The sequence below is a fragment of the Bos mutus genome, chromosome 26 (assembly GCF_027580195.1).
Source record: "Bos mutus isolate GX-2022 chromosome 26, NWIPB_WYAK_1.1, whole genome shotgun sequence".
NCBI lineage: Eukaryota > Metazoa > Chordata > Mammalia > Artiodactyla > Bovidae > Bos > Bos mutus.
In genome coordinates, this window is record NC_091642.1 from 48,392,464 (window position 1) to 48,416,043 (window position 23,580).

Sequence of the window (23,580 nt, forward strand, 5' to 3'; positions counted from 1 at the left end):
TGATCTGGCTTAGGGTAAAACATCTGAATTACTTTAGTATTTACTCCATGGAGGCCTAGATTTGAAGCAAAGACATATATTCTCATCCTTTTTAAGTGGCTGTGTGCCAGAATCCTTGATCAAGAGCATTGATAATCTGGTGCCAGGTATTTTCCCCGATTCATGCTGTACTGACAAAGAAGAATTTAGAATGAAATGCCAGGCAAGAATTCTTCCCTTCCTTCCTGAAGTCATATTTTTATGGCTATAATTTTGGCACACTAGTTATCAGTCTATGATTGCAAGTAGAAAAGAAAAAAATTAACAAAGTTTAAATTGAAATGTATTTAAAGTGACAAGTAACAGTTTAATGTATATCTTTAGGTCTTCTTTTCATAACTGAGCACTACTGTACCATATTAATGTGATTTACACACCTAAGCAGTTATTCATCAGTTCAGTTCAGTTGCTTAGTCGTGCCCAACTCTTTGCAACCCCATGGGATGCAGCACACCAGGCCTTCCTGTCCATCACCAACTCCCGGGATTTACTCAAACTCATGTCCATTGAGTTGGTGAGGCCATTCAGTCTTCTCATCCTCTGTCATCCCCTTCTCCTCCTGCCTTCAATCTTTCCCAGTATCAGGGTCTTTTCTAATGAGTCAGCTTTTCACATCAGGTGGCCAAACTATTGGAGCTTCAGCTTCAACATCAGTCCTTACAGTGAATATTCAGGACTGATTTCCTTTACAATGGACTGCTTTGATCTCCTTGCAGTCCAAGGGACTCTCAAGAGTCTTCTCTAACACCACAGTTCAAAAGCATCAATTATTTGGTGCTCAGCTTTCTTTATAGTCCCACTCTCACATCCATACAGGACTACTGGAAAAACCATAGGTTTTACTAGACAGACCTTTGTTGGCAAAGTAATGTCTCTGTTTTTTAATATGCTGTCTAGATTGGTCATAACTTTCCTTCCAAGGAGCAAGCATCTTTTAGTTTCATGGCTGCAGTCACCATCTGAAGTGATTTTGGAGCCCAAAAACTAGTCTGCCACTGTTTCCATTGTTTCCCCATCTATTTGTCATGAAGTGATGGGACAAGATGCCATGGTCTTAGTTTCCTGAATGTTGAGCTTTAAGCCAACGTTTTCATTCTCCTTTTTCACTTTCATCAAGTGGCTCTTTAGTTTTCTTCACTTGCTGCCATAATGGTGGTGTCATCTGCATATGTGAGGTTATTGATATGAACGATGAGGTTATTGTCACAAATTATGGATGGATGTTTGTGGCATTGTACAGGAGGCAGGGATCAGACCATCCCCAAGAAAAAGAAATGCAAAAAGGCAAAATGGTGGTCTGAGGAGGCCTTACAAATAGCTGTGAAAAGAAGAGAAGAGAAAGGCAAAGGAGAAAAGCAAATATATACCCATTTAAATGCAGAGTTCCAAAGAATAGCAAGGAGAGATAACAAAGACTTCCTCAGTGATCAATGCAAAGAAATAGAGGAAAACAATAGCATGGGAAAGACTAGAGATCTCTTCAAGCAATTATCCATATATATTAGTAATTCTTCAAGATCATATTAATTATATAAAGTCCCACTATTTAGTGGGATTAAATTTCAAATTACAAGGACTTCAAAATCTTTAAATTGAATGGGTATCACCTACAAAAAGCCCAGTTTGCATAAATGCACTCAACATGATCCAGTTGCCCTGTGAAGTTCTATTTTATGTCAATCAGGTTAAGTTAATTTTAGCATAATATGATATTATATATTAAGAAAATTTTAATGAATACATAAACTGTTATTTCTCTTCATCTTTGCCCCTCTCTTGTAATCATCAGTCATATAATTTCAAGAGGATGTATCCAGATGAATTAAACTCTAAACTGTTGTTACAGGGTGGTATCACTTTAAAAACCAACATATCCTCTGTGCATTGTCAAGACCATCCTACAATATTCTAATTTTAGGTAATGTTAAGTTTTCAGGACCATGTTTCTTTTTCTTAGATACATACTTTCAATAAGACATCCATACTGTTTATTGCATATGTAGCATAATTACTTTTGTAATGGATTGAATTGTATCGAGTTAAAAAAAAAAAAAGATATCTAAAGTCCTAACCACCCCTACCTTCCAGTACCTCAGAATATGACTTCATTTGGAAATATGACCTTTAAAATAGAGGTAATAAAATTAATCATTCGGGTGAACCCTAATCCAATACAATGGTGTCATTATTAAAAAATATGGATATAGGCACAGACACACAGAAGAATGATGATGAAGGGACATAGGGAAATACCACTTGAAGATAGAGGCAGAGGTTGGAATTAGGAAGCCACCTATCAAGTAACATCTGGGGCTGTCAGAAGCTTAAAGATGAAAGGAGAAATTTTTCTTACAGTTTTCAGAGGGAGTGTCGTCTTACCAATACCTTGATTTCATAATTTAGCCTCCAGAATTATGAGACAATAAATTCCTGTTGTTCAAAGCCACCAAGTTTCTGGTATTTTGTTACTATACTACAGCCATATGAAAATAATATACCTTTCATTTCATTTCCAAAGATTCAACCAACCACAGATCATGTAGTACTCTAATATTTACCAATGAAAAAAACTCTATGCAGAAGTGGACCCCCGAAGCTCTAATTCATGTTATTTAAGGACCAACTGTATTATATTTTGTCTTTCACAGATGTATTTTTACTTTTATAGATGACAATGCAGAAGCACACAATAGTTGAAAATAATGGCCCCAAGGATAAAATACTTCCTTAGGTAAATTACCTTTGTCCATCTTTCATGTTGATGTTGATTTCACCTTGCTTGATCTGTTATAAACCACTCAAGAATAGATGTGATTTACCCGGGAGCCAGGTTCACACTTTCCATTTCCTCAGAAAAAGGGGGCTAATGGAAGGAACTGAACAAGAAAAGGATCAGTCACTTTTCTCTGTCCAAGAGGCTGTTTCTTCCTGCCCCTATGTTTCAGTTTATTCTAGAGATAATGTTAAGACAAGCAGTAAAAACTTCCTCAGGACTTACTTAGCAGGTATGCACATTTCTTTCTATGCTTTGATGTTAAATTGGACTATCAATTCAGGAGAGTGTGACCAAATATTTTATTTATTCCATTTGCTCATTTTCAAGAGATGTTAGAATAATTGTCATAATACACCAGTGTGGTCTAAAATGCCTGTTCTACATAGTTGTCACACATTAATAATGACAAAACAACCAGAAACTAACTTCAATTAATAATTCCATTCAACTTAGACTTGTAAATTATTACAAAAGTTTCTCAAAACTGTAAAAAAGTCTGAGATTTTATCTATTTTCAAAGAAGAATTTCACCTACCATGGTGTCATGAATGTTGGCAGAAGACTTAAGACTCCTTCATCAGAGACAAAGAACTCTGTTTCTCCCAGAAACAACAATAGTCAGAGTACTAACATTTTCTTTTACTGGCCCCATAGGCCCTAATTCCCAGAGGGCTACGTGGAAAGAAGCAGTTGACAGGTGCATTGGCAAGGGATATCACTACAAGAGAGGAACACTGAAGTTAGAAAATCTGAATGTTTTATAGTGGGCAGTAAACATGACTACCCTTTGCTCTAGATTTTATCTCTATCTTCCAAGACTAAAGGTAAACATGCTGTTTGCTCTAAGGGACATCATCTCTCCTTTCCAAAGATGTTCTCTGTGCAAATATCATTGAAAAGACAGTCAATAAAATCTCAGTTAATTTCTTTCCCCACAAAACATGCAGAAATACAAGAAACCCATGGAGAATATTCTCCACCCAAAGCCTCCAAAAAGTGGTGAAGTAAACTATTTAGTTGTTTTATGGAGATTTAGCAATATCAACAACCATTAACTATTCTCAAATTAATATTAATAATGTCAATGAAGAAATATTACAGGATTAAGAATGGAAAAGCCAAAAGACTACATAAAAGACAACAGATGATAAAAGAGCAAGTTAAATAAACATCAGATTGATACTATTGGATCCTTCACTTTTGGTCAAGGTATAGTTATGGGGATAGGAATTACTCTTTCACTTAAAATAAATGAAAAACTAGACATGCACATGAAACAGTTTTTATTAAGACATTGTTCAGCAGACAATATAGGGCAAAGATCCACGAGATGGGATAAATAATGAAGTGATCCTTATGATTGCCTTAACTTACAGTCTCAAGGTAGTTTCCAGGCTGTGTCTCGAGACATACAACACCCATCCTGGAAGTCCACTTGAAATGAGGAGATGGGGCTAGAAATCTAGGGAGGCCAAGGGGAGGGAGAGTATGTAGGGCAGAATACAAGACAGGAGGGAACTGTATAGAGAGATACTAGCTGTAGAGATGTGAACAAGAGTCCTTCTCGTGTCTTTCAATTAGTACAATATATGTGAAGAGACTGCTGGACTGTAGAGAAAAGGCACTCAAAAAGAGCAGAGGGAATATCAACAAAGTCATACAAGGATAAGATAGTTCTCTTTTCCACCACCTAAACTAGATAAAATATTTTTGACTTTGGATTAGGCAAATTTTTCTTATTTATATCAAATGTTCAGGTCATAAAAATAAACTATTGATCAATTAGGATATATCAAAATCAAGAATATCTGCTCTTCAAAAGACAGCTAAGATAATATAATAGTAATAACAATATTAATTGCAGATTGGAATAAATTATCTGAAGATATTATATTTAATAAATGCTTGTATTCACATATACAAAGACTCACAAAATGAGGAAAACAAACAGTAAATTATTTTAAGGGCAAATTATTTGAGCTGTTACTTTACCAAATAAAATATATGGATGGAAAATATGCACATGAAAAAATGCTCAACATTATTATTTGCAAATTAATCATTAATTAAAATCACCAAGACATACTATAACACTCCTATAAAATGCCTAAAATTAATAAGACTGATCATACCAAGCATTAAGGACAAGGAATAATTACAGTTCTTTTACATTACTGTGGGATTGTAAAGCAACAGAAACACTGAAAAACAATGTGTTGATTTCTTCAAAAGTTCCAGACACTTCCATATGATCCAACCTGCACACTTCCAAGAATTACCCTTAAGAAATGAAGACATGAGGGTGGTCCTAAGATGGCAGAGAAATAGGACAGGGAGACCACTTTTTCCCCCACAAATTCATGAAAAGAACATTTGAACGCTGAGTAAATTCCACTTTACTTCTGAATGCTGGCAGAGGACAATAGGCACCCAGAAAAGCAGCCTATTGTCTTCAAAAGGAGGTAGGAAAAAATACCAAAGATAAAAAGAGAGACAGAAGAGGTAGAGACAGAGCTCCATCCTGGGAAGGGAGTCTTAAAAAAGAGAGGTTTCCAAACACCAGGAAAAATTCACTGCTGAGTCTGTGGCGAGCCTTGGAACCACAGAGGGCAACATAACCGGAAGGGAAAATAAATAAATAGTTAAAACCCACAGATTACGTGCCCAATGGTAACTCCCCAGCTGAGAAGCAGCACAGACGCCTGCATCCGCCACTAGCAAACGGGGGCTGGGCAGGGAGGTGCGGGCTGCATTGCTTAGAGTAAGGACCAGCCTGAATGCCCCAAGGGCAATCTGAGGGAACTAACTTGGGATAGCAAACCAGACTGTGGGATAGCTACCACGCAAAAAGCCCTAACCTAAGATACCACCAGGCCCGCTCACAGAACAAAGGACTGAGCAGAGCTAGCCAGCTGCAGACCGGCCATCCCCCTCCTGAGACAGGCAGGCAAGGGCAGCCAGAGCCAGAAGTGGGCAATCACAGCCCCAGAGAGGCATTATCTACAAAACTGCAAGCAGGCTTCATTGCTAACCAAGACTTCTTGGGATTCTAGACTGTTGACATTCACCTGAGAAGGTGTGCCAGTTGTACACCCAGAAAACCAAGCAGCAGGGACAGGGGAGGAGATAAGTCACAGCGACCGTGCTCACCAAACACCTGGTCATCTGAGCTGCTCAGACCTTGGAAGGGCACAAAATGTAGGCCCAACGGAGTCTGCACCTCTGAGGACTACCCAAGTACCTGAACCTGAGCGGCTTAGACCTGGGAAGTGCATAAAACCCAGGGCTGGCCTCAGCCAGTTCCTGGCAGAGCAACCTAGAGCCTAAGCAGTGTAGACAGGGAAAGCACAGATGCCGTGAGTGGGGGCAAACCCAGTGTGGCCGAGACACTGTGAGCACACGCCAGTGTTTTTTGTTTGCAGTGTCCCTCCCTTGGAGAAGGCAATGGCAACCCACTCCAGTACTCTTGCCTGGAAAATCCCATGGATGGAGGAGCCTGGTAGGCTTCAGTCCATGGGGTCGCGAAGAGTCAGACACAACTGAGCAACTTCACTTTCACTTTTCACTTTCATGCATTGGAGAAGGAAATGGCAACCCCCTCCAGTGTTCTTGCCTAAAGAATCCCAGGGACAGGGCATCCTGGTGGGCTGCTGTCTATGGGGTCGCACAGGGTCGGACATGACTGAAATGACTCAGCAGCAGAACACTTTCTAACACCATATACAGAAATAAACTCAAAATGGATTAAAGATCTAAACGTAAGAGCAGAAACTATAAAACTCCTAGAGGAGAACATAGGCAAAATACTCTCTGACATAAAGCACAGCATGATCCTCTATGACCCACCTCCCAGAATATTGGAAATAAAAACAAAAATAAACAAATGGGACCTAATTAAACTTAAAAGCTTCTGCACAACAAAGGAAACTATAAGCAAGATGAAAAGACAGACTTCAGAATGGGAGAAAATAATAGCAAACAAAGCAACTGACAAATAATTAATCTCAAAAATATATAAGCAACTCCTGCAGCTCAATTCCAGTAAAATAAATGGCCCAATCAAAAAAATGGGCCAAAGAACAAAACAGATATTTCTCCAAAGAAGACATACAGATGGCTAACAAACACATGAAAAGATGGTCAACATCACTCATTATCAGAGAAATGCAAATCAAAACCACAATGAGGTACCATTTCACACCAGTCAGAATGGCTGCTATCCAAAAATCTACAAGCAATAAATGCTGGAGAGGGTGTGGAGAAAAGGGAACCCTCTTAGACTGTTGGTGGGAATGTGAACTAGTACAGCCACTATGGAGAACAGTGTGGACATTCCTTAAAATAGAAAATAGAACTGCCTTATGACCCAGCAATCCCACTGTTGGGCATACACACTGAGGAAACCAGAATTGAAAGAGAAACGTGTACCCCAATGTTCATCGCAGCACTGTTTATAATAGCCAGGACATGGAAGCAACCTAGATGTCCATCAGCAGATGAATGCATAAGAAATTTCTGGTACATATACACAATGGAGTATTACTCAGCCATTAAAAAGAATGCATTTGAATCAGTTGAATGCATTTGAATGCATTTGAATCAATGCAATTGAATCAGTTCTAATGAGGTGGATGAAACTGGAGCCTATTATACAGAGTGAAGTAAGCCAGAAAGAAAAACACCAATACAGTATACTAATGCGTATATATGGAATTTAGAAAGATGGTAACGATAACCCAGTATGCGAGACAGGGAAAGAGACACAGATGTATAGAACAGTCTTTTGGACTCTGTGGGAGAGGGCGAGGGTGGGATGATTTGGGAGAATGTCATTGAAATACATATAATATCATATGTGAAACAAATCACCAGTCCAGATTTGATGCATGATACAGGATGCTCGGGGCTGGTGCACTGGGATGACCCAGAAGGAAGGTAGGGGGAGGGAGGTGGGAGGAGGTTCAGGATGGGGGACAGGTGTACACCCATCGTGGATTCATGTTGATGTATGCCAAAACCAATACAATATTGTAATTAGCTTCTAATTAAAATAAATAAATTTATATTAAAAAAATGAAGACACATGTACATACAAAGATTTTACAAAAAAAGATCACAACATATTCATAACAGCTAAAAACCAGAAACAGTGCAAGTGTCAGTTAACAAATGACTTAATAAAAGAATTAAGGTATGTCTATATAACAAATCAAAATTAAAATACAATTAAGTGGAATAGAAAAGAATAAGTACAACAATATGGTATATCTCAAATATTGAGATTAAGTTGAGTCAAAGAAGTCAAACCAAAAAGAAAAAAAGTATATATTATGTAATTCAAATACATAACAGAAAATACAAACAAACCTATGTTGACAGAAAGTACACACGCCAAAGCGGGAATCCGGGAGGCAGGCACCTCTGCAATTAATGCATGCATTTAAAACTCCCGAACCTGCAGACGCCATGCACAGGAAACACCTCCAGGAGATACCGGACCAGAGTAGCAACGTTACCACCAGTTTCACGTGGGGATGGTATTCTAGCAAGACTTCTGAACTGCTTTCAGGCATGGGGGTCTCTGCCCTGGAGAAGGAGGAGGTGGACAGTGAGAACATCCCCCAGGAACTGCTTTCAAACCTGGGCCAACCATAAAGCCCCCCACGAAAACGGCTGAAAAGCAAAGGGAATGACAAGGACTTTGTGATTGTCCGCAGACCTAAGCTAAACAGAGAGAACTTTCCAGGTGTTTCTTGGGACTCCCTTCCAGAGGAGCTGCTCTTAGGAATCTTTTCCTGTCTGTGCCTCCCTGAACTCCTGAAAGTCTCCAGTGTTTTTAAGAGATGGTATCATCTAGCGTTTGACGAGTCTCTCTGGCAGACTGTAGACCTCGCGGGCAGAAACCTCTACCCAGATGTGGTTGGTCAGCTTTTGTCCCAAGGGGTGGTTGCCTTCCGCTGTCCACGATCATTTATGGACCAACCGTCAGTTGAATATTTCAGCCTTTTCCGACTACAGCACCTGGACCTGTCGAACTCTGTGATCATGCGTCTACCCTGCACGGCCTTCTGTCCCACTGCTCCAAGCTGCAGAATCTGAGCTTGGAAGGCCTCCGACTTTCAGATCCCGTTGTTGATAATCTTGCTCAGAACACAAATTTACTGCGACTAAACCTTTCTGGGTGTTCTGGATTCTCTGAATCTGCCCTGAAGATTTTGCTGAGCAACTGTTTGAGATTGGATGAACTGAATTTCTCTTGGTGCTATGATTTCACTGAAAAGCCTGTACAGGTGGCTGTTGCACATGTGTCAGAGACTATCACCCAGCTGAAGCTCAGCGGGTACCGAAAGAATCTGCAGAGATCAGATGTCTCTACCTTAGTTGGAAGATGTCCCAACCTTATCCACCTAGACTTAAGTGATTGTGTCATGCTAAAAAATGACTGCTTTCCAGAATTTTACCAACTCGACTACCTCCAACACCTGTCACTCAGTCGGTGCTATGACATAATACCTGAAACTTTACTTGAACTTGGAGAAATTCCCACATTAAAAACACTACAAGTCTTTGGAATTGTACCAGACGGTACCCTTCAACTGTTAAAGGAAGCCCTCCCTCATCTACAGATTAATTGCTCCCATTTCACCACCATCGCCAGGCCGACCATTGGCAACAAGAAGAACCAAGAGATATGGGGCATCAAATGCCTACTGTCACTGGAGAAGCCCAGTTGCCTGTTAAGCCTCTATTGCAAGATGGTGTCTCCTCTTTTTTTGAACAGGGAAAGTAAGCAGGAAGCCCAATTGTGGAGAGCTCAGCTATTTTTATTCTTGGTTTTCTGTTGCCTTCCTTCTACAAGTATATTAGAGAACCACTGGAGACAGAAAACTATGAAGTGTTGCTTTTTAGAAATGACTATGAAAGCTGTTATCACTGCTATACCCTAAGAGCCTCAGCTCTATGCTTTTTGAAATTTTAGGGAGAGTGAGCCTATAATTTCAAGATACCTTAAATAGCAAAATTTGAACCATGTCTTCCAAGTGCCATTCTTCATAAATCTATTTAGAATCAAGCTTAAAAATCACCACCAGCAAATCATTTTCGTAGCCTATATGGCAACTGAAGATTCTTCTATTTAATTTTTCAGCACTGCTTTATTATAAGACATAGGTTGCAAAAAATAATAAGCTATTTGTATTGTAACCTGAAAACAATGAGAATCATAGAGTAGATCTGCAGCACTCTCTTCTGAGGATGGCAAGAAAAATAGACATTTCAACTGCGCCTTTAGATTTGCAGTCAGGTTGATGGAAACAAATAGCCCCAGGTCATTCACCTTAAAACCTAAATAAAGAAACAAACAGTTGGCCAACCAGAGGTGTAGAATTGGTATAGAATGTAAAGGCTCAAGAGACAGTTTTCTATGACAGTTAACCTAGGGTATCCTCTAATGCGCATTAATGAAGTCTGCTTTATGTACAGTTGGGAAGGTCCCCTGGAGGAGGAAATGGCAACCCATTTTTGCCTAGAGAATCCCATGGACAGAGGAGCCTGGCGGGCTACAGTCCATGGGGTTGCAAAAAGTTGGACACGACTGAGCGACTAATACTTAATAGGGGGAGAGAGGGATTACAATTGTTTCATGATGATTAATACATTTATCTTGATTGGGATGATGATTTCATGAGTGCATACATATGTGAAAACTAATCCAACTGTACACTAATATGTGTGCTACTGCTACCGCTAAGTCGCTTCTGTCGTGCCCGACTCTGTGCAACCCAATAGACGGCAGCCCACCAGGCTCCCCCATCCCTGGGATTCTCCAGGCAAGAACACTGGAGTGAGTTGCCATTTCCTTCTCCAATGCATGAAAGTGAAAAGTGAAAGTGAAGTCACTCAGTTGTGTCCGACTCTTAGCGACCCCATGGACTGTAGCCTACCAGGCTCCTCTGCCCATGGGATTTTCCAGGCAAGAGTACTGGAGTGGGGTGCCATTTCCTTCTCCGCTAATATGTGTAGCTAAATATATTTCAGTTAAGTTATAAAATATTCACACAAGTAACAATAATTAATTAGGAGGTAGCCAATGTAAATAGCAAGAACAGTTTATGTTATGAAGTTGAAAACTAAAATTATACCATGATATTTCACTTTTCAGTTATCTCAGTTTAGATTTTATATATATCCATATTTTTTAATCAAGTACAAAAATACATATTTTTCATGCCAAAAATCTTTCAATGGGATTGTTATGGTGATTTTAGAAAAAAATATAATCTACATAGAAATAATTGTGGAATATTCTAAGAAAAGTACTAAAAGCAATTTTGAAAATTTAAAGCAGGTAGTAAGAATTTTTTGTCCTGTGAGGTTACATGAAAGAATCTTTGTATACAGACAGGTCAAGAAGCAACAGATAGAACCTAACATGAAACAATGGACTGGTTCCAAATTGGGAAAGGAGTATGTCAAGGCTGTATATTTTCACCCTGCTTATTTAACTTATGTACAGAGTACATCATGAGAAATGCTGGGCTGGATGAAGCACAAGCTGGAATCAAGATTTCCAGGAGAAATATCAGTAAGCTCAGATATGCAGATGACACCATCCTATAGCAGAAAGTGAAGAACTAAAAAGCTTCTGATGAAAGTGAAAGAGGAGAGTGAAAAAGCTGGCTAAAACTCAACATTCAAAAAATGAAGATCATGGCATCCAGTCTCATGACTTCATGGCAAATAGATGGGGAAACAGTGGAAACAGTGACAGACTATTTTTTGGGCTCCAAAATCACTGCAGATGGTGACTGCAGCCATGAAATTAAAAGATGCTTACTCCTTGGAAGAAAAGTTATGACCAACCTAGACAGCATATTAAAAAGTAGAGATATTAAGTTTGCTGACAAATGTCCATCCAGTCAAACCTATGGTATTTCCAGTAGTCATGTATGGATGTGAGAGTTGGACCATAAGGGAATCTGAGCACCGAAGAATTGATGCTTTTGAACTGTGGTGTTGGAAAAGACTCTTGAGAGTCCCTTGGACTGCAAGGAGATCAAACCAGTTCCTCCTAAAGGAAATCAATCCTGAATACTCATTGGAAGGACTGATGCTGAAGCTGAAGCTCCAATATTTTGGCCACCTGCTGTGAAGAACTGACTCATTGGAAAAGACACTGATGCTGGGAAAGTTTTAGGCAGTAAGAGCAGGGGATGACAGAGGATGAGATGGTTGGAGGGCATCACCGAGTCAATGGACATGAGTTTGAGCAAGCTCTGGGAGTTGGTGATGGACAGGGAAGCCTGGCACACTGTAGTCCTTGGGGTCGCAAAGAGTCAGACACGACTGAGCAACTGAACTGAACTAGTGATTATTATGTAATAGGGACAAAATTTTACTTTGTCAAATATATGACTCCCAGTTTTTTTAAATACAAAATGTAATGAATATAAAATTCAGGTAAATGAATTTAGACAGGCAGCATTTTTTAGAGTGGTTTTAACTTCACAGCAAATTGAGCAGAAGCACAGAGGTTGCATTTTTTCTTTCCAAGTAACAGAAGAAATTGACATAACAAAGACAAATATTGAAGCTGTGAATTAAAAAAAAAAAAAAAATTCCTGCAAGCAACATTAGTCAAAGTTTGTAAATTCAGTTCAGTTCAGTCGCTCAGTCGTGTCTGAGTCTTTGCGACCCCATGAATTGCAGCAGGCCAGGCCTCCCTGTCCATCACCAACTCCCGGAGTTCACTCAAGCTCACACCCATCGAGTTGGTGATGCCATCCAGCCATCTCATCCTCTGTCGTCCCCTTTTCCTCCTGCCCCCAATCCCTCCCAGCATCAGAGTCTTTTCCAATGAGTCAACTCTTCGCATGAGGTGGCCAAAGTACTGGAGTTTCAGCTTTAGCATCATTCCTTCCAAAGAACACCCAGGGCTGATCTCCTTTAGAATTAAATGAACATATTAAAATTACAGTCCAAATAATTTTTTTCTTATTTGGTGATTCTACAATGAGACCTCAAGGTTCTGATAAACGTTATGTATTTTAACAGATGATTTCCATTTGAGTAATTACACAGTCATTTAATGGATATAGCCTTTATTTTTGATTTGTTAAATAATCACTTCTTTTTGCTTTTGAATTCCTAGGTATGTAGCCCAAATCTCCACTTCACACCATTTTGCTCTATGTCAGTATGAGATAACTCTATCTTTTCAGTTCCTCAGGATAACAAACTTTTGTAGCCTATTTATTTAAAAATTTTCAGATCAACACATCATCCTTTGAAAACACCCCTCCACAGCTAGCACTCCCTCATCACCCTCTTTCACGTGTTTTTAATAATAGCACTTTGCCACCATATTTTACTAGTTTGTTTTAATCTCTGCACTAGCATGTAAGCAGAAGAATACTGAAAGAAAAGAGGTAAGGAATTCTGAAAGTAGAATTACCACTTAGGAAGTTTAGTTTAATGAGCTCCTAAAATTAAAAAGTGGTATTAGATATACTTTTCCTCACAAAAATAAGTTTCCAGAAGGTGCTTAGAAAATAATAGCTTTACTATTAGCAGTTCTATTAAATTATTACTACTGAATACTCATCTTTTTACGGAGAAGGCAATGGCACCACACTCCAGTACTCTTGCCTGGAAACTCCCATGGATGGAGGAGCCTGGAAGCCTGTAGTCCATGGGGTCGCTGAGGGTCGGACACGACTGAGCGACTTCATTTTCACTTTTCATTTTCATGCATTGGAGAAGGAAATGGCAACCCACTCCAGTGTTCTTGCCGGGAGAATCCCAGGGATGGGGGAGTGTGGTGGGCTGCCGTCTATAGGGTTGCACAGAATCGGACCCGACTGAAGTGACTTAGCAGCATCAGCACTCATCTTTTTAAGGAATTACTTCTTTTGTATTTAGACTTAATTTGAGCCCACATCATGTAGAGAAAAACAAACTAGGTACTGGAGTCAGAGTCTTGAATTTGAATCCCTGCTTCATCAAAAAAAAAAAAAGTTATTTTAAAGATGCTACTTATTTTCTCTGAGCCTCAGTTTCCCTCTCTTTAAGATATAGACACATTTTGAACCTATTAACAGCAAAAAGAATGTAATATATTTAGTTCAAAGTTTGATTCATTAAAGTAGGTGTCTAAGAAATAGCTATTAGCATAAATTAATGAATATTAGTTATGACCTTCATTTGTAATTTCTTTTTAATTATGCACGGTTTTTTACTGGTCAGTTATACTTCATTCAGTTCAGTTCAGTCGCTCAGTTGTGCCCGACTCTTTGCAACCCCATTGACTGCAGCACACCAGGCCTCCCTGTGCATCATCAACTCCCCAAATTTACTCAAACTCATGTCCATTGAGTCGGTGATGTCATCCAACCGTCTCATCCTCTGTCATTCCCTTCTTCTCCCACTTTCAATATTTCCCAGCATCAGGGTCTTTTCACATGAGTTAGCTCTTTACATCAGGTGGCCAAAATATTGGAGTTTCAGCTTCAACATCAGTCCTTACATGAATATTCAGGACTGATTTGCTTCAGGATGGACTAGTTGAATCTCCTTGCAGTCCATTTGTAATTCTTAATGTTGCTGATTAAGAAAAGCATGAGTGGTTGCCTTTGGATATTACTTTAATAGATCATTACTTAAAGGTAAAGAAGACGTAATAAAATAAGAAGGAATATGCTGGGAGATCACACAGGAAACACACACTTTTGAGTACTTATTTATAGAATGTCATCATGTCCTTGATTGCTGATGTACTCCAGCTTTCCTTTCTGTCATCTCCACTCTCAGGTTTCTTTGATGAATGCTGGCTACTCATCTCTTTTGTAAGAATGTGATTTTTTGCAACTGATTTACCTAACACTACAATTTGAAATACAAATCATGGACAAACACACAAAAGCAAAATAAGATACCATTATTGGTGGTTACAAATATGACTTAAAGAAACAAATTAAAAAACTCATAACTGAAAGCCCCATTTGACTTGCATGTGGCATGTTACATCATGAAGGCACACAATAGTTCTGATAAACCAGAGTGAACATGAATATTCAAAAGATAAAGAAACTCTTTCATGTTTTTCTACATAACATACTTGAAAAAATATCTTCTAGGTAATTGGTATTGGTAGATAGAAATCCTGGCCTGGAAGTAAAGTGTTCTCATGGAGAGTTTGGGAAAATTATACTGATATAGTTATTTTTTTCATTTATCACAGTTGAGGCAAAAAATTAGGCTAGCAAAAATTTTGTACCCAATGATCCCTGCTGTATACAAACTCACTTCACATTTCAATTATTAAAAAAAAAATTAGAATGATTTTTTAAAATTTAATATGAATTTTCTGGGGATTTTATATAGTTTCTAGGAGAGTGGAAGTTTTGAACACTGTGACTTTTTTGTTCCTCTTTTTTCCATTACTGAGGTATAATTGACAAATAAAATTGTAATATATTTAAAGGGTTCTGTGTGATGATTTAGTTAATGCAAACATTGTGAAAAGATTCCCACCATTGAGTTAATTAACATGTTCATTACCTCACATATTTACCTTGGGGGCAGGTAGGGAGAGAACAACCTGGGGTGCAGGAAGGAGAGAACAACCAAGTTCTATTAGTAAATTTCAATTATACAATATTATCAACTAGAGTCATTATATTATACTTAGGTCATCAGACTTTATTTTATAAGTGAAAGTCTGTACACTTTTACCAAACTTTTCCTATTTCCCTCTCTACTATCTGCCATCATCCACTCAGCCATGGCAAGACCCATTCAAATCTGTTTCTATCAGTTCAGCTTTTTCACAGTTTTACATAGTGATAGCATGCACTGTTTGTCTTTGTCTGGCTTAGTTGACTTAGCATAATATCCTCCAGTTCCATCTATGTTGTTGTAAATGGAAGACTTTCCTTCTTTTATAAGGCTGAATAATATTACATTGTGTGCATATATGTGTATACATATTCTTTATCCATTTATCTTTCAACAGATGATTATGTTGTTTCCATATTTTGTGTTTGTGTGCTAAGTCGCTTCAGTTTTGTCCGACTCTTTGTGACCTTATGGACTGCAGCCCTCCAGGCTCCTCACTCCAAGAATAATGGAGTGAGTTGCCATTCTTTTCTCCAAGTATTCTTCCCAATTCAGGGATCTGACCTGGTTCTCCTACACTGCAGGCAGTTCCTTTACCATCTAAGCCACCATGGAAGCCCTACAGTCACAATTCATTCTTACTAGGTTTCTCTGTATATGTTTCTCTGTATTTGTCTGTTTATTTCAGATTACCTAACTAATTGGCTTATAATTGTTCACAGTAGTCTTTTATGCTCCTTAGTATTTCTGAGGTATCAGTTGTAACATTTTCTCTTTTATTTCTGATTTTACTTAAGTGTTGTCTCTTTTTTCTTAGTTCAAGTAAAGATTTGTTAATTTTATATTCCAAAAAAACAATTTCTTAGTTTCATTGATATTTTCTATTATCTTTCTAGTCTCTATTTCATTTAGTTCTGTACTGATCTTTGTTTTATACTTCCTTTTACAAATATCGGACTTAATTTATCCTTCTTTTGTAGTTCCTTGAGATGTAATGTTATGCTATTTGAGATCTTAATTTTTTTCTTAATATAGACATGTATTGCTATAAAGTTCTTTCTTGGAATTTTTCTTCTTGCTGTATTTCATAAGTTATGGTAATTTGTGTTTCCATTTTCCTTTGTCTAAAAATATATTTTTTTATTTCCCTTTTGATTTCTTCAATGACTTATTGGTTGTTGACTAGCATACTGTTTAAGCATCACGTATTAGTGGATTTTTTAAAGTTTTTCTCCTGTAGTTGATTTAGAGGTTCAAACCATTTTGGCCAGAAAAAAGATATTTAATATAATTTTAATTTTCTTAAGTTATTAACACTTGTTTTTTGGACCTAATATATGATCTAGCCTGAAGAATGTTCCATGTGTGCCTCAGAAAGAATGTGTATTCTGCTGCTGTTAGAATGTTATGTATATGTTTGATCTAATATGTAGTTAAAGTATAGTTTCTCATTGATTTAATGTCTTAATGATCTATCCATTTTTTAATGTGGCATATTGAAATCGCCTACTAGTATTTATTACTATTTATTTTTCACTTCAGATTCATTGATATTTACTTTATATATTTAGATGCTCCTTTGTCATTCATCTAGTATCTGGATTTCTCCAGATACTAGAGTGATATTGCTCTGTTGCAGTTATATATTCAGTGGGTCCATTAGAGGAAATTCAAAAGCCTTCTGTCATCAGCTTGGCCTATATTCCATCATCACTTAAACTATTTTTCTCTAAAATTCTCAAAATAGATGGATGAAATTGTTCTTGTCAAAGCTAAGAATAACAAACTCACATGAATGATTACTGTCCTGGTATTATAGATGGAATCCAGTTCCATTTTCTCTTTATTTAAAACCCTGTTTTACTAAATATTTACAAAGTCAGATGTGTTCTTAAAGGAAAGTCCACCTATGGCACTGAAGGTATAAACTAGTTCCAGCTCTACATTTATTCAGCTGGTGGTGATACAGGATTATCTTTGATGTTTACATCTTAATTTTCTTCTGTATCAGATAAAATAGCCTCTACAATATTACTAGCATTCAAGTTCCAGGACTCTCTGATCTTGAAAACTGGAACAGCTCAGTATCAAGAGCAGATATACCTTGAGGCAGCTGCCACAATGCTGGTGAGGACAGTTGGAAGCTGATTTACATCTGAAGTTCATCTGGCTCTCCCTAACAGAGCCTGTTTGGTTGCATTTCATCTTGACTTCCTTATCAAGCCTTGAATATCAAGGTCAATCAAGGCTACACTTGATACCCAGCAAATTTCATTGCCATTAACCAAGACAAGGGAATTGCTAGTTAAGTGATGAGAGATAGGCTTAACAGTCACAATCTGAAGTTGTTCTAGGCCAGAGCAACTTCATCTTTCTCTCTTCAGTCGCAAGGTTCTCAGTTTTGAGATAGACTCTGATCCGTTTCTTTCTGTTAACTGTTTTATCTTGTCATATTTATTACTTTGGATAAGCCACCCAGTGAAATGAGAAATGTTGAAGGGATGCCAAGAGTTTGGCTAGATAAATTCTAACAAAATAAGTGGGACCACAGGAAGTCCTCGGTTTACTATAAAACATTAACATAGCTATGTACATGTCAGGAATCAAGGACAAACACATCCTGTCAGTTATAATCTCAAAATATGACTAATCTGACAATTTATCACTACCTTCAATGGTACTAACCAATCCAAACACCATTATCCCTTGTCTTCCTACATTTTATTCTCTATCTTCTCTTTTAAAGTATGAATCAGATCATATCATTCCTTTGTTCAAAATTCTTACCAACTTCTTAACTCATTAAAAATGAAATTAAGAACTGCTCATGGACTACAAAGCTCTCTATGAGCTAGTCCTGAGCTTGTCTTCAGCTATTCTATATTTCTCTCCACCTCTCTACACTCTAATCATCACAGTCTTTAAACTATTGCACAAAGACACGAAATATCTTTGCTTTATTACTTTCTCCTTTCAGGACACTAATTCCTCAGTCATACTAAATTTATGTGCCATTTTTTCTTGTTTTTGCTCAAATATCACCTTATCCATATTTACCATCTATGTACTATAAAAGTCTTTAATTATAAACCTTTAATTTTTCCTTTATTTTTCCCTTTATGGCATGATATGACATTCCAATTCATAGTTCCTAGCTATCTGTTTAGTCTCCTCCACTAAAATTATAGTACATTGGGGTCAAAAAATTTCTTTGCTTTCATCACTATATCCCAAGTGTTAAGAACACAGCATCACAGTTCCTGAGCACTGAATTTACTTTAAGAGTGAATACCTTTATTGCTAATATTTAAATATTTAATTGAACATTTATTAAATTATTAATATTTATTAAGTATCAAAATAAAAGAGAGTTAGTAAAATGAATTATTGGTCCAAATTATAAATACATATATTTCTCCTGGAGTCAATAGAAACACAAGTTTGAAAATGTGCAATAAAGGCACTAAAAATTTAAGTAGAGTGCAAAGGCTCATTGCTAAATTTCAGATTCAATTGCATAGATGCAGATGTCTTTCTTTACTATGTTTTGTCATCACTTGTCACCCTGCTTATTTAACTCATATGCAGAGTACATCTGGGCTGGAAAGAAGCACAAGCTGGAATCAAGATTGCTGGGAGAAATATCAATAACCTCGGATATGCAGATAACACCACCCTTATGGCAGAAAGTGAAGAGGAACTAAAAAGCCTCTTGATGAAAGTGAAAGAGGACAGTGAAAAAGTTGGCTTAAAGCTCAACATTCAGAAAATGAAGACCATGGCATCTGGTCCCATCACTTCATGGGAAGTAGATGGGGAAACAGTGGAAACTGTCAGACTTCATTTTTTGGGGCTCCAAAACCACTGCAGATGGTGACTGCAGCCATGAAATTAAAAGACATTTACTCCTTGGAAGGAAAGTTATGACCAACCTAGATAGCATATTCAAAAGCAGAGACATTACTTTGCCAACAAATGTCCGTCTAGTCAAGGCTATGATTTTTCCAGTAGTCATGTATGGATGTGAGAGTTGGACTCTGAAGTAAGCTGAACACCAAACAATTGATGCTTTTGAATTGTGGTGTTGGAGAAGACTCTTGAGAGTCCCTCGGACTGCAAGGAGACCCAACCAGTCCATTCTGAAGGAGATCAGTCCTGGGTATTCTTTGGAAGGAATGATGCTAAAGCTGAAACTCCAGTACTTTGGCCACCTCATGCAAAGAGTTGACTCATTGGAAAAGACTCTGATTCTGGGAGGGACTGGGGGCAGGAGGAGAAGGGGATGACAGAGGATGAGATGGCTGGATGGCATCACTGACTCTATGGACGTGAGTTTGAGTGAACTCCGGGAGTTGGTGATGGACACGGAGGCCTGGCCTGCTGCGATTCATGGGGTCGCAAAGAGTCGGACAAGACTAAGCGACTGAACTGAACTGAACTGAACTGAAACATTCTTCTGAGAGTATGGTGATGATGACAATGAGGAGGATTGAAAACAATGTTGATTATAAAGACAAAATCTCTGGAGAACATTTACTCCTAAAATTAGAAAGCACACACAGCTTGACTAAAATAATTGGTATGTTGTTCATTCTCTCTCAGAAAGCTTGCTATAAATAAATACATCCTTTCACAGCCACTTGATTTTATATTTTCTGAGGTCTTTTTTCACCTTGGTAAATCTGTGACTTCAGTGGATAAATGGACAAAGTTCTCAGTTGTAGAGACTGAATCTTTTCTACCAGGATCCATTTTCTTGTATTACCAGTCACCAGCTGAGACTAAATATCTGAAATTCAGATTTCCTATTTATTAAGCTGAATAGAAAACTATTATTTTCCATAGTTATTCATGGTGCTCAATTATATACTTAAAAATACACTGATAATTAATCATATAATTTAATATCATATAATAAAAATAGTCTGACCTGGTCACCACCTGAATTTGGCCATTGAATTCAGAAAAATCTATATTTAGTTACTTGCTCTCAGTTATCCTAGGATTATTGTTTTCATTTGTGATGTTAGAAATTTTAGCCTACCTCAAAAGTACTGTGATGGTTAATATAGTTGAATGCATACAGAGCATAAAATAAAGCATAACTCCAATTTCTTTGTTATATTAAATAAATAACTTTCTGTCCAGAAGAGTTTTCATTAATTTGTTCAGAGTGATGTGATACTAATAATATGATACCCATATGTACTCATACCTTTTCTATACATGTTAATCATTTCTTACCAAAAGAATCTATCATACTGTCTATGAAGAGTGATGACTCTTTGCCCAGTGTTATCTTGGCAAAGAATGTGAGGCAGTCCCAAATTGCAAGATGACGACATTTAAGAAAGCAGTTTTCAACCAATGATGCAGCTTTCTCATTATTCAGATGAGAAAACTATATACACCATCTCCCAGAACTCCAAGAGAAGTTTGAGAATCAGTTACCTATGGAAGTAGCATGTTCACTAGCATACTTGTACTTGATTCCTTCCTTTCCATATCCAAACTACCTAATTCCTCACAATGTTTCTTGGGATCATCTCCAAACAAATTACATGCATCAAATTTATGTATCAGAGCCTTTTTAAGTGAGTTGGTGCCACTAACTCAATGATAGTTGGTGCAAAGACAGTTGGTGCCACCCGTGGTTTTTGAAATCAGATTTTTTTTTTTTTAGAATGGGTTTGTGGTATCTTTCAACAAAATACTAAGGGTGACCACTGCTAATGGTAAGCAGCATGGTGTTAGTCCATCGTATATTGCAGCAAAAAAGTTCTAAGACTCATCTCTCATGAACTGGGTGAAGTATGATAGAAGGGACTACATCAGCTTTTCTAATATCTTTAGCGCTTATAAGATTTCAAGTCAAAAGTAATTGCCAGAGATTTCTTGTATATTCAGTTACTCAGTCGTGTCTGACTCTTTGTGACCCCACAGACTGTAGCCCACCAGATTCCCCTCTCCATGGGATTTTTCAGGCAAGAATACTGGAATGGGTTGCCATTTCCTCCTCCAGGAGATCTTCCTGACCCAAGGATCAAAACTGTGTCTCCTGCAGTTCCTGCAATGGCAGGTGGATTCTTTACTGCTGAACCATTAGGGAAGCCCCAATCGCTAGAAATTGAATTTAATTAATTAAAAGCAAGTAATAGCTTCAGACTTACCTTCTCCCCTCCCCACCCTGGGATATATTTATTTATTGGTGGAAAATTTCTTTGAAATTTTATGTTGGTTTCTGCCATACAATAATGAGAATCAGTCATAATTATATGTACATCCTTTCCTTCCTGAGCCTCCCTCCCCTTCCCAAATCCCATTCAGTTAAGTCAGCACAGAGCACCAGCCTAGGCCCCCTGCATTATTTAGCAACTTCCCACTATCTGTCTTACACATGATAGTCTATATACATCAGTGCTACTTTCTCAATTCATCCCACCCTCATCTTCCCCTGTTATGTCCACAAGTCCTTTCTCAACTAGGTTTATCAGTACTATTTTTCTAGATTCCACATATGTGCATTAATATATACTTGATTTTTTCCCTGACTTACTTCACTCTGTATAAGAGGGTATACGTTCATCCACTTCACTAGAACTGACTCAGATTTGTTCCTTTTTATGACTAATATTCCATTGTATAAATGTACCACAACTTCTTTAGCCTTTCATCTGTCGATGGACATGTACATTTCTGCCATGTTCTGGCTATTGTAAATACTGATGCAATGAACATTAGGGTAGACTTGTCTTTTAGAATTGTGGTTTTTTCAGGTTATATGCCCAGTAGTTGGAACTCTGGGTAATATGGTAAATTTAGTCCATTATTTAAGGGTCTCTATACTGTTTTCCATAATGGCTGTATCAATTTGCATTCCTACCAACAGTGCAAGAGGCTTCCCTTTTCTCCACATTCTCTTCAGCACTTATTGTTTGTAAATTTTTTGATGATGACCATTCTAACTGGTGTGAGGTGATACCTCATTGTAGTTTTGATTTCTATTTCTCTAAATATAAGCAATGTTGAGCAACTTTTCTTGTGTTTATTGGCCATCTGTCTGTCTTCTTTGGAAAAATATCTGCTTAGGTCTTCTGCACATTTTTTGATTGGGTTATATATTTTTTTGATATTGACCTATATGAGTTGCTTATACATTTTGGAGATCAGCTCTTTGTCAGTTCCTTTGTTTGCAATTATTTTCTCCCATTTTGAGGGTTGCTTTTCAGCTTGTTTATAGTTTTCTTTGCTGTGCAAAAGCTTTTAAATTTTATTTATTATTTATTTTTTGTTTTATTTCCATTAATCTAGGAGGTGGGTCAGAGAGAATCTTGCTGTGATTTATGTCAAGGAGCTTACTGCCTATGTTTTCCTCTAAGAGCTTTATTGTTTCTGGCCTTACATTTAAGTATTTAATCCATTTTGAGTTTATTTTTGTGTATGGTGTTAGGAAGTGTTCTAATTTCATTCTTTTATATGTAGCTGTCCAGTTTTCCCAGCATCCATCACTTATTGAAGAGGCTATCTTTTCTCCATTGTATATTCTTGCCTCCTTTGTTAAAGATAAGGTGCTCAAAGGTGCATGGGTTTATCCCTGGGCTTTCTATCTTGTTCCATTTGTCCATATTTCTGTTTTTGTGTCAGTATCATACTGCCTTGATTACTAGCTTTGTAGTATAATTTGAAGTCAGGGAAGTTGATTCCTCCAGCTCTGTTTTTCTTTCTCAAGATTGCTTTGGCTATTTATAGTTTTTGTGTTTCCATACAAATTGTGAAATTTTTTGTTCTAGTTCTGTGAAAAATTAGGCTAGCCTTTTAACTCAGTGCATATTGTATAAGACAGAAGATCTCCTTGGTAGAATTTAATAACTTCACTTTCTCTTCTACAGCCAAAGCATAGAGTGTGTAGAAAATAAAGATTAAGATTCATTTTTTAATGAGAAGTTATAATGAAATTGAACTTCTACTCTAATAAGTCACCTATGCTAAATTTGGGTTCTAATAGAAGAGTATTGAGATTTTGAGATATGGTAGGGGACTTGGGTGGATGCTTTGACAACGCCAGATGTCCATAACAATAGGATCTACTCATTCTAGCCTGTATACTTTGTTACCTAGAAATTTCTTCCCCAGTAGAATACTGGCAAGGC

General features: G+C 37.6%; 1 protein-coding gene across 1 annotated transcript in view; it reads left to right on the plus strand.

Moving 5' to 3' along the window:
- The first annotated feature begins 8,281 nt into the window (after positions 1-8,281).
- Positions 8,282-23,580, plus strand: part of LOC102277531 (S-phase kinase-associated protein 2-like) — a 42,626-nt gene continuing 27,327 nt past the window's right edge. Inside the window, 3 exon segments of the mRNA XM_014481836.2 lie at positions 8,282-8,858; positions 8,861-9,601; positions 17,442-17,557. Of these exon segments, the coding sequence (XP_014337322.2) occupies positions 8,282-8,858; positions 8,861-9,601; positions 17,442-17,557 (1,434 nt within the window).